Source organism: Lissotriton vulgaris, chromosome 8, assembly GCF_964263255.1.
Source record: "Lissotriton vulgaris chromosome 8, aLisVul1.2, whole genome shotgun sequence".
NCBI lineage: Eukaryota > Metazoa > Chordata > Amphibia > Caudata > Salamandridae > Lissotriton > Lissotriton vulgaris.
In genome coordinates, this window is record NC_141696.1 from 668726363 (window position 1) to 668739109 (window position 12747).

General features: G+C 44.6%; 1 protein-coding gene across 1 annotated transcript in view; it reads left to right on the plus strand.

Moving 5' to 3' along the window:
• The first annotated feature begins 458 nt into the window (after positions 1-458).
• NIT2 (nitrilase family member 2) overlaps positions 459-12747 on the plus strand; it is a 502164-nt gene continuing 489875 nt past the window's right edge. Inside the window, exon 1 of the mRNA XM_086934539.1 lies at positions 459-1215. Within this exon, the coding sequence (XP_086790665.1) occupies positions 1191-1215 (25 nt within the window). The 5' untranslated portion in view covers positions 459-1190. The remainder of the gene's footprint in view (positions 1216-12747) is intronic.

Sequence of the window (12747 nt, forward strand, 5' to 3'; positions counted from 1 at the left end):
AAGGGGTAAATGTCATCAAGGAACTGCTCAAATAAAATAAAATAAAATAAATTAAATTGGCAGTAGCCGAGCGGTTGATTCATATCTTAGGGGCATGCCAAACACGGCAGACTGCTATTTCCCCCCCCCCCCCCCCCACTGAAGAAACAAGCATATGCAATAGGTCTCGCATTTACGTGAATTTGACCTAATTGCATTGTAAATGACAATGCCTTTTATTTGTGTTTCGGTTTTTAAAATATAAATACAAGGCATTGTCATTTACAATGCCAACAGCTTAAACTCGCATAATGGCGACACCTATTGCATTGCCAATGCTTGTTATGATTACAGCTGGCGGCCCCAAACAAAACTCTAGAACCCCTTGTTACTGGAACTACTACTCTCAACGGCCACTGTTCAACACTCGGCATGAAACCTAAAGACGGTTCCAAAAGATACACGTATGTATGCCCCGCCCTCAGAACTACGGAAGTCGACATAGACGAAGGACTACACGACGAAGGACTACAGTAGCACATCGAACGTCTGCACCGGGCCTGTCTCTGTGGTGGCTAGTGTATTAATGCAGAAAAGTGCGAGCCAAAATGGCCACTGATTTACCTCCCATTGCGCATCTTCCTCTCCATTGTACCCATTGCCCTTTCTTCTTACATACACCGCTTTTCACCAATGAGTGAGTGGTGGGGTGCGGACTTAAATATACGAGCGAGGTGAAGTCGGACGGACAGCGAGCCACCTTTGGGGCTGCCCCACGACTCGAAGAGGGGGAGGTCATAAGCAGCGACAGACCGGTGAACAATATAGTTTTACCTACTGCTTAGATCTAGCCAAGCATCCCAGTGCCGAGAAGCGTGCTCTAGAATACTGAGTGAGGGCAGGCTCTACCTACTCCTGCACATCCACCTCTACTCGTTCAAGCCGGGCGGGGAATAGTAGAAAACATCAGTCGTCTTATGCTTTTAGCCTGGGGTTCATTGAAATGGGTCAAATTCAGCTCACCGCGCCACACGCTCCTATACGGACCACGCTGGTAACTGCAACAGCATATTCCTCCGATGTCAATTACTAACCAACATCTTTGCAGAACTTCAATTCCCAGCGGCCGTTGTAAGCGGGGTGGGCAGTGGGCACTTATTCAGTAGTTTCTCAACTCCAGCACTACCTGCGGTGCACAAGTCTCACTCAGCATGAATGTTACTGCAGCCATGTCAAGTAAGTGGTCTCGGTGAGAGTGCGTGTGTGCAGGTGTATATGTATTGTTAGTCAAAATATTCTTCGGTGTTAGCGGTTGGAGAGATCATGCGTCAATTTCCTTAGCTGCATAAACAAATCCGGCTACAAAGGTATTGGCATGTATACACTTCTGAAAAGAACAAGCATTTTCGATGCAATCTGTCTCGCATTTGTTAAAGTTAGAGCTATTGGCGTTGTAACTGACAATCTTTTTTTTTTTTACTTATTTGTTTTGCTTGCAGTGGAGTGATCATGTAGAAAAATGTGCACGCTATACCAAATTATAGTGAGAAAAAACCCGCACAAGCTTCACGAAAACAGTGTCAATAACATAGGATTTAATTTCCACTATGTATTTCTCCGTTGGGAAATGTAACAAGGGATTGATAATGGTATACAATTGGTACACACTAGGTTATGGCTGTTCTGATGTAGGGCATTATACAGAGTCCCCCAAATGTGAAGGGTAAGCTTTTAATTTCCTAAGCCATCTTGCTGCTTAACTCGCTGAGCCACCTTGCAGTTTAACTCGCTGTCTGGGCTGCAATTGTTGTCTGATTATGGCAGAAACATTTGAATAGGTCTTAAACATTTGGAAAAAGATTCAGCCAAGGCACAAAGATTTTCAGAGCCAGCAAAACAATATGTGCCACACCTGTGCTTCCTTTCTGCTAATAAAAATACGCTTTCCTATTTTTTTAAATTTGACTCCCTCTTGTGGGCTTATTTGATTGCCCGGTTAGTCAGCTGCTTGCAGTGTAGTTATTGGAGCCCTTGTCTTGCAAGGTTGTGACAACCATGTAGGGGTATTACTAGGCCTGTACTTTACCGACATGGTCGATACTTCCATTTCAAGCGCAGAAAGAAAATGGGATATAGGGAAAATCTGGTGTTATGTCCCAATGAAATCTAAATGTAAAACAGTAATTACAAGAAGAAATCACTGCAAAAATGTGTTAGTATTATCTTAACTATTCCTAAAAGGCATCGAAGCTATGTTAAAACTTGCAATGCAATCGGTCTCGCCTTTGGGACCTTATAAGTATTTAGCCATGCAGCACATTATACCGGGTACTGCAACAAATACTTAAGGTAGAATTAAAAAGGTATTGTTTTCTTTCACCTGATCAAAATGTCAAGGGTCACTGGTGAAGGAATGTATCAGATAGGGCAAGCTGAGCGTGTGCGTGAGAGAGCTTTAGTGAGAGTGTGTGTCTGTGAGGGCGAAACTGTGTGAGAGAGGGGAGGGGTACCCAACAGCATGTGCAAGAGAAATGTGTGTGGGAGTATAAATTGGATGTGTGCTTTTGAAAAAAAATTGTGCAAAAGAATGTGTTTGATAAACAACTTAAGAAGCATCATATTTCAGTCCCTTTAAATGCCCAGCTTGCTCTAAGTGAAACGTTAATGTTTTTGAAATGTGGCAGCCTGTTTCTCCGTTATTCCACACCCATGGTTAGCAGCCCTGCTATAAATCTAGGAGACCCCAAATTTTATAAATTTTCCAATATAAAGTTGTCAAGTCAATGGAAGAGATCGATTGTAGCGGCACAGGAGGGGGCCAAGGACTCAGTTTTAAAGACATTGAATCCTTCAAAGAACAAGGTCAAGACATCAGGCGAATGGCGCAGAGTGAGACTGCATCAGGTGAATAGCGCAGAGTGAGACTGCAATTTACAGACTCTGAAGCCGGATGTCCAGATTTCATTAAATAAAGGGGCCGCTGTAAAACAAATGGACCCACCGGAGAGGACAGATGAATACAGCACACTGATGCGTACAGGACACTGAGGGTACAGGGCAGGCCGAATAACACCCCTATTGGATGAGCACATTTATAACAGTACCCCGACATCCCTGCCCCAATCTGCCTCAAACACCCTGAAGCCAGTGCGTTTAACAACTGCTAACCCATATGAAGTAGAGACATAGGGCTCATAGTGTATGTGTATGAAACACGCACTAAACACGCTACTTTTTGGAATGTTATTCCAGAGCTAAGCAATACACGGTTGGCACTACACTCATAAACAGAGCTTTAAGTGGGACGAAAAAATTGGTGCAGCTCTCAAATGGGCGTGGTCTATTTAATTAAGGGCGTGGCTTCAAAACACAAACTAAATATTGGGCTTAGCATAGTTTGTCGCCCATCTGGTATTTTGCTACTTCTGTTATTACCTCCACAAATATAACACAGCAAGTAAAGTTACACCTACAACAAGCCAGGACTATTGGCTTTGTCATTAGTTGTATAAGATAAATAAACAACAGCTATGGCATCGTTGTATATATTATAAAAATCCTTCAGTTCTGACATGATGAGACTGAGAAAGAACTACAAAAAACTCTCTTTTTAGTGCATCTATACATATTTTTAGGTCGAGCTGATGTGGCATTCATGCGAAGCATGAATGCATCAGCTCGACAACTTATGCTGCCCGTATTTAGGAGACTGGACAGCAATCAGACGCGCGCTTTCACTCTGTCAGATTTCACCTCGGGAGCGAGCTTTCTAAGCGGCGCTTGCGCAGACTAACTCGCTTCCCTAACTCGCTTCCCTCGCACGCATTAACGGCACAGATACAGCCATCCCCCACCCCTCTGCACGCACGCGCACACATCCACACGCTGCCGCCCCCTCACCCCACCCACACACACACACATACACGCAGACAGGCACAATACACGCAGGCACATACAAGCGGCGCACCCCCCTCCCCCGTCTTACAAACCCGCACACACACACTTCCAACCCTGCTCACCGGGCACAAGCAGGGCTTCCATCACGGGGGGGGGCTGGCACCGTCAAAGTGCCCCCCCCTCTCGTCCTGTCCCTCCGTGTCAGACCAGACTCCGCAGCCCGCTCCGTTTCTCCGCCCCTTCAGTGCGTGTCACGCCTCTCCTTTCTCCCGGCCGGAAATCCCTTTTGCGTGTCAGGCCTCGTTTTCGGAACTGAACTGCAATGCCGAGAGCTTGTTACTTTCATGACTTTTCTTTTACTAATTGCTGCGCGTCTTCCGTTTCCACCGAGAACACGCCAATGGTACCAACAAAGAGCTGGTCACAACTTCGTACTTCTGTACACTTTAACAACTGTACTTTGAGGTAAGCGCCGATAGCATGATTCAACTCCTGGTGTTTCTCACTCTGTGGGTCCAGTACTGCCTTTATACATCTTCGATATATTACCTGAATCGGTACTAAGTCACTCTTGGCACCTCGCACTGTGGAACATTGCTCAGACTCGCATGTGCCACGTTTGCGATCATATATTGAGCAAAAACACGTTTTAGATGTTTATTTTCATTCACTACCTCATTGTTTCCTTTAGGACGAACCTGGCATGTTTGCACATTGTATTTCCACACTCGTCCTTACACCACATTTTTTCACATGAACTCGCCATTTTTCATCACAGTGAGACACGTTCCTTAGCAATTTTGAGCACATCGGTGTGTTAAAAGCCTCTGCTGCCACCTTGTGGGTTGTTGACTCCTTCCGTATGATAAAGAAACGGAACTTCGTTTTTAAATGGCTGTTGTTTTTTTTACCTTGTTGCACTAATGTTGGCGTTGCAATTTGCCTCCAGGCGGCTCAGACTGGGTCACGCATTCTCTGGTCACAGGCTCTGGGCTGATGCCGGCCTGGCGCTGGTCGCAGCCCGTTCACCTTTTCCCCCCTGGGCCGTGCCATCTGTTGTGTCCATTTCCTCCCGTGGGCCCTCGCAGCTTCGTCAGGGTAGCTCCGGGCGGGTCGCAGCTCCACGTCGGGTGCATTCACTAACCTCGCCTACAGTTGCAGCATGTCCTCAGTTGGGGGGGGGGGGGAGGGGGACTCTCTCCGGTACCACCAGTGCTGCACGGCCGCCCTCAAAATTGTGCCACCTGGGGCGGACTGCCTCCCCCCCCCTCCCCCCCCGGCACCCACCTAGCTACGCCGGTGGACAGACTAACCCATCTGACAGTCTTACAGTGTCTGCATTTATATACAGGGACAGAACAAAGGCAAAAGCATGCCTCTGTTAAGTACCTGTGGAGAGAAGGCAAGCTGTGTGCCTTTGTTTCCCTCTGTGGCATTTACATTTAAATGTAAGGTTCCAGGCGCCCCCAGTCAGCATATACAAACAAAAGGAGGCCAAAAGGCCCCTTAACTTCGGCCCAGCTGGAGGTGAAACAAGCATTTTCAATGCAATAGCTCTCACATTATTAAAGTTTGAGCTATTGGCATTGTAAATGACAATGCCTTTCATTCATTTGCATTGGTGCGTAAACAAGCACTTTGTACTTATAGTCCTTGCTTATGAGAAGCAAAGCTGTCAGTCTCTTTTACTGCCAGCCTTGCTCATCCTAAGCAAGGACTATACGTTTAAAGTGCGTGTTTATGCACCGATTGCAGGTTTTAAAAACAAATGAATAAAAGGCATTGTCATTTACAATGCCGATAGCTCAAACTTTAATAATGCGAGACCTATTGCATTGTAAATGCTTGTTGCACAATTGTCCCTCAGCTCTGAGAAGAGCACAAGGAGTCAGCCAAGGCAGAGGACAGCACACATGCCTTACACAGACAGCCACGGGTGTCCCCTAGAAAGGCGATTGTGTGTTTGTGCTCCACATGCACCAGTACAGCAGTCAGGCGGGTGTCTGGGTGCTCAAAATGGCAAATGCCTCCAGAGCGTGATAAATTCCACACATGAGCAGCCATGCATGAGGAGCTGGTCTCCCTCGCCTCAGAGATGTATCTCTGTGCAGAGATGAGAACTTCCCCCCCATAACTTCTTAAACCAGCTCAGTTTTATTGCATCTCCTTGGAAAAAAAATCAAATGTTCGTAGCCGGAAACGGAAGACTTGAGCACCACAAAGCCCAATGCAGCGCTCGGTGAAAGGAGCCCACAAAATATTAGCGTCTAACTGAACGTGGGAACTGCTGCCCAGCAGAGAAAGAAGATAGCAGTGTTTGGTTGGCAAAGTCCAGCCCTCCCATTTTTTAATTGTGCCTTTTTAAGAAACAAAAGAGCCAGATAAAGCGACATTACTGCAAAGACCACACAATGCGCTGAAGGGCTCAGGCGGCTGGGCATAAATTGCAGACTCCCGGGCTGTGCTTATTGTTTTGCCCTCAGCGCTGGGGTCGCGGTCTAGGAGCTGAACAAAAAGAGGTGAGGGGCAGAAAGACAAAGTAGTTTTCATTAAACTCTGCGCTGAATGTTGCAGGAAAGCACGTAGTGCCTGCAGTAGAAAAACTAGAGTAGAACAAAGAAAGTAGTGCTTACACACTAAAAAGACATACTGTGTAACAACCGAAGTAAAAGGGCCAGTAGCAATGGGAGGTTACAAATGAAGATAAGGAGGGACTAACAAGCCAATTACTAAATGAGGAGCCAGCATTTACGGAGGACAAAGACACAAGCCAATAAAAAAATGTGGGTGGGGCTTCTCTTCCATACTCTACTAGAGCAGAGCAGCGCATGTGCGCTGACTCAGGCTCGACCTAAAAAAGAAACAGAAGAGTTTTCATACCTTTAAAAGCAACTTCTCCTGTTTCTTGCTGTCTTCAAACTTGAAGGATTGGTTGGTATTTTAAACTGAAGAAGGTGGCAACTCTACTGCTAAGCAGTAGGCATCCAGAAAGTGGCGTGGCCTACATACTATACATTAAAATGTATGTAAAGTGCCATCCTACCCACACATTTACATAGTCGCAACTGGCTTACATGGCAATTGCTCTGCGTGCTTTGCAGAGAGGCCAACAATTGGATGACCACATATTCTGAACATGACAGAAACTCCCACTGCTTTGAGCCACAACTTATTTGTGCCCTGTTAAAAACATCTGGATACGACTCAATTCATAATATGCACTAGACAAGAGTAATCTATTACCTGACAACATGGTGAAACTAGCCAAAAGGCAACAAAGCACTATACAGTCTCAAAAAAGCAAATGTTTGGTTAATAAGTAATTGGAAGGAATGATGGAGTTTGAGGACAGATGTGGACTCTTAAGACACTGAAAAGTAGTGCCCTTTAAAGAGTTGCATCTAGAGCTATTCTCTAAGTTGGAGTAGGGTTAGCTGGGTTTGATGGATGCAGTTGTGTTCTGATTATTACAGATCAACATCTTGTGGTTTTGTTAAACACATTCAATTGTCAGCAACAGCTCTCTAAAGAACACATACAACAGGATGATGGTAGTAGGCAGGCTGAGATAAAAGAAGAGTTAGGCTGTATGAATACGAGGTGAACAGGGAGGCAGAAAGTAGGCCTTTCATTAACATTGTGTTTAGAGGTCATAGCCTAGGGTTATGGATCACTTACATTTATCACTGGGAAAAAACCTTGTGGATTTGGAGACGTGCACCGCAAGGTACAGGGGGAGTTGGTGACTACTTTAGGGCAGATAAAGACACAATTGAATTAGTACTTGTGAAGGCAGAGGTGTAAACTTGGTCCAGTGGACTTTAGAACAATGAACATTTGGTAGCGGCAGGGGGTGATTTTCGGGGTGGTTGGGGACGCGTAAGGATGAAAGGAGATGGTCATTTAAGAGATGCTGGTTTAAGTTAATTCCTAGATAAAGCTGGAGAGCGAACAATGAAGACACCTTATACAGTGCCCCCTACAGCCCCGCAGAATAGAAAAGCTGGCAGCGCCTAGATGCAATTTTGGAGACCGTGGGAAATGAAGACACCCTTGCTCTCAGAGTTGAATCCGCCGCATTTTCAGACACTGGTAAAAAGTCTTACGAGCCCAATTTCCTTCTCATGAGACAGGAGTTTTGAAAGGAAGTCATTGCCCCAGGTCTATCAAGTGAGAGAGCGCCAACATTGTCCTGGAGATCCTGGTGCAGTGTCTGGAAAGTGGTAGCACATCGTGACCCCCCCCCCCCCCCCCCTCCCCCAGGCCCCCGCCCCCCCGAGGCAAGCCCCATGAGCATGACACGTACCACATTCTCTAAGGAGGGCTTGTGATTTGGTGGTGATCCACTCACTGTGCAAGTCTGGAGCAATAATTAAAAGCCAGTTTAAGAGGAAGAGTACTAAATTGAAAGCAGAGTTGGAGAAGGTTTAGGAAAGAACTGACCGTGAGCAGCAGGAAGTGTAGTGCAGCCATCGCCCTGCTGTAAACTTGAGTCCTCCCGTCCAAGAGGCTATCGCCCACCAGACCACATGAACCTCTATCAGATATGTGCGCACCCGTAGAACAAAGCTTCCAGGATGCATTCAAAGGTGCAGGCACTTGTAAGAAGTGCTTGATGTTAATAAAAATATAAAACAAGTAAAAGATTAAGTGCAGCGCCTGTTTCACGAGTTCCATGCTCAGATTTAAAGTATGTTTTAAGGTGAGCTGCTCATGCAGAGCAAAAGAAAGGTGCAACTGCCATATTGGAAAGTTTACAGCAGGGCGTGACTGCGCTATGCTGAGAGGAAAAGTACTAAATGGAAAGCAGAGTCAGAGGTTTAGGAAGGAACTGACCGTCAGCAGCGCAAAGATTACAGCAGGGTAATGACTACACTACGCTTGACCATTATTGATAACCCTGTGCCCCTCAGAACCTGGGTATTAATAATGTAGTCTACAGTAGGTTCTGTCTGGTAAACCAATTGCTTAGTATTCATATTTAATATAACTTGAAGTAAGTAATTTGCAAGAATAAAGTCAAATAAATCATTTTTTAGATAACCAATGAAACACACCGAAGATACCTATTCATTTGTTTAGATGCAATATTTACTCTTTTAGTATATGGCTGTCACATATACAATTTCAACAACATGTAACATAAATAGATTGACTTGCGTGAGCCAAATGAAAAAGTGTGACATGGTGGTATCGTGAGTGAGGTATACAAAACATATAATAAACACACATATGTACATATGAATAAATACGGATTTGTTGTTTCACAGTTTATATCACGTTTTCACGAAACCCCTAAGAAATTATTCTTTCTGGTCTTGAGGTGACGAAACTGATAGACATGAGCTAAATAAAAAGCGTTGATATTTCGACCCAGAGGTATGCGCAATTCAACAAGCATCACAGCGGGTCTACCTCCGGACTGAAAACAGAGTTGTGGACAGCCTATGTGCGGCAAAATAATTTAGACAAGAGTCAGATGTGTTCCTGTATTTATAAGGAATAGGTGGTCACAATTAGTGGTGGACTCACCAAATCCAGCAATGGGAAAGATTCCCACAAAGCAAGTTTTTGGGGGTAAAAACAGATAGCGACAAACAGCTGCAATGACTGTCGAATGAAGCAAAAGAAGGTAAAGTATTAAGTCAACATCATGATGTCAACAAAATACTGGGATATTTTAAAGGCAAGGTGGTCGTGGTAAACTTTCCACGGATGGATTGTACAGCATGGAAGCCTTCTCATGGTCAATCCAAAAAGTGTACAAATCCAATTTTTCATGTATTATTTGAAATAATTGGAATCAGTGAGGGGCGAATAGAATGGCCCTAAAAGAATAATTGAGTGGAAATGGAGAGGTGATTGACTTACCACAATTATATTTACTATGTGACGTCTCTTATTGTGCATTTATAATTTTACATACATCTGTTTAAAATGATTGGCCACATGAACCTCTTTCAGACGTGTGCACGCCCGTACATCGAAGCTTCCAGCCAGAATTTTAAGGCGTAGGCACTTGTTAGATGTGCTTGATGTAAATAATATTATTAAAAAAGTAAAAGATAAAGCATTTGGCCCGTTTCATGAGCGCCTTGCTCCGACTTAAAGTATGTTTTAAGGCGAGCCGCGTGTGCAGAGAAAATGAAAGGCTCAGACGACATATGTGAAAATAGAGCTTGAAATAATTCTTCGAAACAACAGATGAACAATTGAAGCAGAAGGAAACTGAATGTAGGAGGTGCTCCTCTGCCGTAAACGGAAGTTGCATCGCTGGTTTAACCACTCAGGAACCAGCAACAAATAGTGATACTGTATTAAACCAACTTCAAAAAGCAGGCAGGAGCAAAGTTCTTTATAGACAACAGCAGGTCTTGCAGACAACGCATGCGCGCTGGCTAGGCTCAACCTAAAAGCGTTATCAGAATATTTTTGTGGGAAAGAAGGGTATGCCGTTCCTCTAGTGGTAGACGAAGATGAGATATGTCAATCAGCACCCAAATGTGTGCTGCTCTGAAAAGTTTAGGAGGAAGGGAATCCCTCCTGTCGGAACTAGGGCCCTCACACACACACACAGCCATCTAGGCATCATGCTTCATCAAATGGGCCTGCTCCTCGTCGGGTCGGCGATGAAATACCAAACAGGCACCCATAGAGGAGCTCTTTAGCGGAGATCTTTTGTTCCTTGCCCTATGGTGCAGTGGGGGCGAGGGGCCTTATGAAGCGTAGATGTGGTGAGGAGTGATCAAAACAAGTTGGATAGTCCAAAGATACTTTTATTCATACCACCTGATTAAAATCGTGAAAAAAGTGGCAGCTATCTGAAGTTTATGATTCAGTTTAACTATGCTCAACTCTGTGGGTCAACATGTTTCATGTCGTTAGGTCAGGAGGCTCCATGGCAATTCATCAGGACCTAGTGGTTGAACTATCTACGTTGTGTGGTGTGTGTGAAAACTACCTACCACATCGCAACGCTGTGAGTCGAGTACCCCCAGTATCTCAGAGCCACCTAGTAGTTAACAAAGTATTGCTTCTGTCAGTTGCCGGCAGGATAACTGGACTAACACATTGTAATGCCCATTGGGCTCCAGGATGTGAGCCGTCAAGACCTACCCCACTCCGCCGGCACTACTACTAGGTCACCCTGAGATACTGTGGGTACTCGACTCACAGCGTTGAGATGCGTTAGGCAGTTTTCAATGCCACTAATTTAATGTAAAAAAAATTCCTACCCTGAAAATGATCCTCCTAAAATGGTGCAGATAAATTTCCGAAACTAGGCGGCCATTTTCTTACAACTGCAGTCTAGACTTTACGCGCATGTGAGCATGATGGGCTTTTTCCTGCCAGTATTTTAACAACATCGGGATGAAGACACGCTAATATGCCGTCCTCCAGGGTACGAGTAGGTGTCCTTGACGGACGAGTGCTGAGTAAGATCTTTTCTTCCCTAACAACAACCCAGGATCCCTGAAAAATGCTCGCTTTTTCCTCCAGGCCACACTATGGGGAATAACTAACCAGTATTTCACATTTACCCATGGCCCTACTCTTGACTCAAATATTTTATATATATTCTTCTATGGTTACTACCAGCCCCTCCACCCTGGCAGTCCTTGAGGCACAGCGTTGCCAAAACAGAAGTATGTTATTACAAATTGTGAACCGTATATTTATATGTTTGTTTTATCTTGTAATGTTTGCTCACAAGTGTTTCTTTATTTTTACCAATGTTTTTAACTATTAACCATGCTTTTTCACAAGCAGTAGTCCGATGTGTTCCAAGGTGTCTCATTGGATACAAGCACTAATTAAATATTTTTACTACTAAGGGCACCAACAAACTATAGAGGAACTAATTGATTTAAGCACTGCATATGGTTTGGACCTGCTCACGTGAGAGGTGGGCAGGCAATATGTACTAATCTCTATGTCACTTTATCTCCTTGAACAGATACTATGAGTCTGATTTCAACCGTATGTATTAAATTTGGTGCTCACACATTAGGTATGCATCTGTTCTTTATTTCTTTAGGGTAGGATAGTTTTTCTCACGGAGTGGTACGCACAGGGCTGGTCCTAAACATGCCGACCAAATACTAGGGAAAGTATACACATAAGTTACACTTCCTCCCTACTATTAACCCCTTTTTATCCATACCAACTAGGAGCAGGAATAAATTAATCACTCACTAGCTAGGTATTTTAAGCATCACCACTCCCCCAAACACTGCACTACACATTTTTTTCACAAAAAGTGCTCCTACGTAGTTCCTCAAGTTGCAGCACACCCCAGACAGTAGTTGTCTGGGATGGACCCAATGATGAAGCATGTCACCTAGGGGCAACCCTTGGTGAGTGAGGGGACTCAAGAAGAGAATTTTCTCTTCTTAGTTTTGGGGCGTTGTTTCGCACATTTAGCGGAAGCCCTTCACTTTGGTTAGGTTCTCTGATCTGTCATCTACAGATTTGTTAATAATAATACACAGTCTGGAGGATGAACCTAACGTCTACCTCCATCTCCCCCTATTTTTGTTTACACCATTGATGCCACTCATGCTTTACTAGATAGTGACATCACTTTTAATGCTGAGAAATGGTGGAGACCATGACAGGAAGATAAAGTATTTAAACAAGTTGGTAATACCAAAGGGGATAATGGACGGAGTGTTAAACAATGCAAGCACTCACCCCCAGTCAACTGATCTGGGTTTAATCCATCATCATTCTTTAGCTCACTCTACAACCCCAGTTCAGACATGGCCATATGCAAATCAGTCTGACCCTGTGCCTCATGGGAACCGTTCAGCCCGAACTGCCAAGCTATGTCTTCCCTGGACCGGAAACAAGCATCCTGGGACTGTTTTC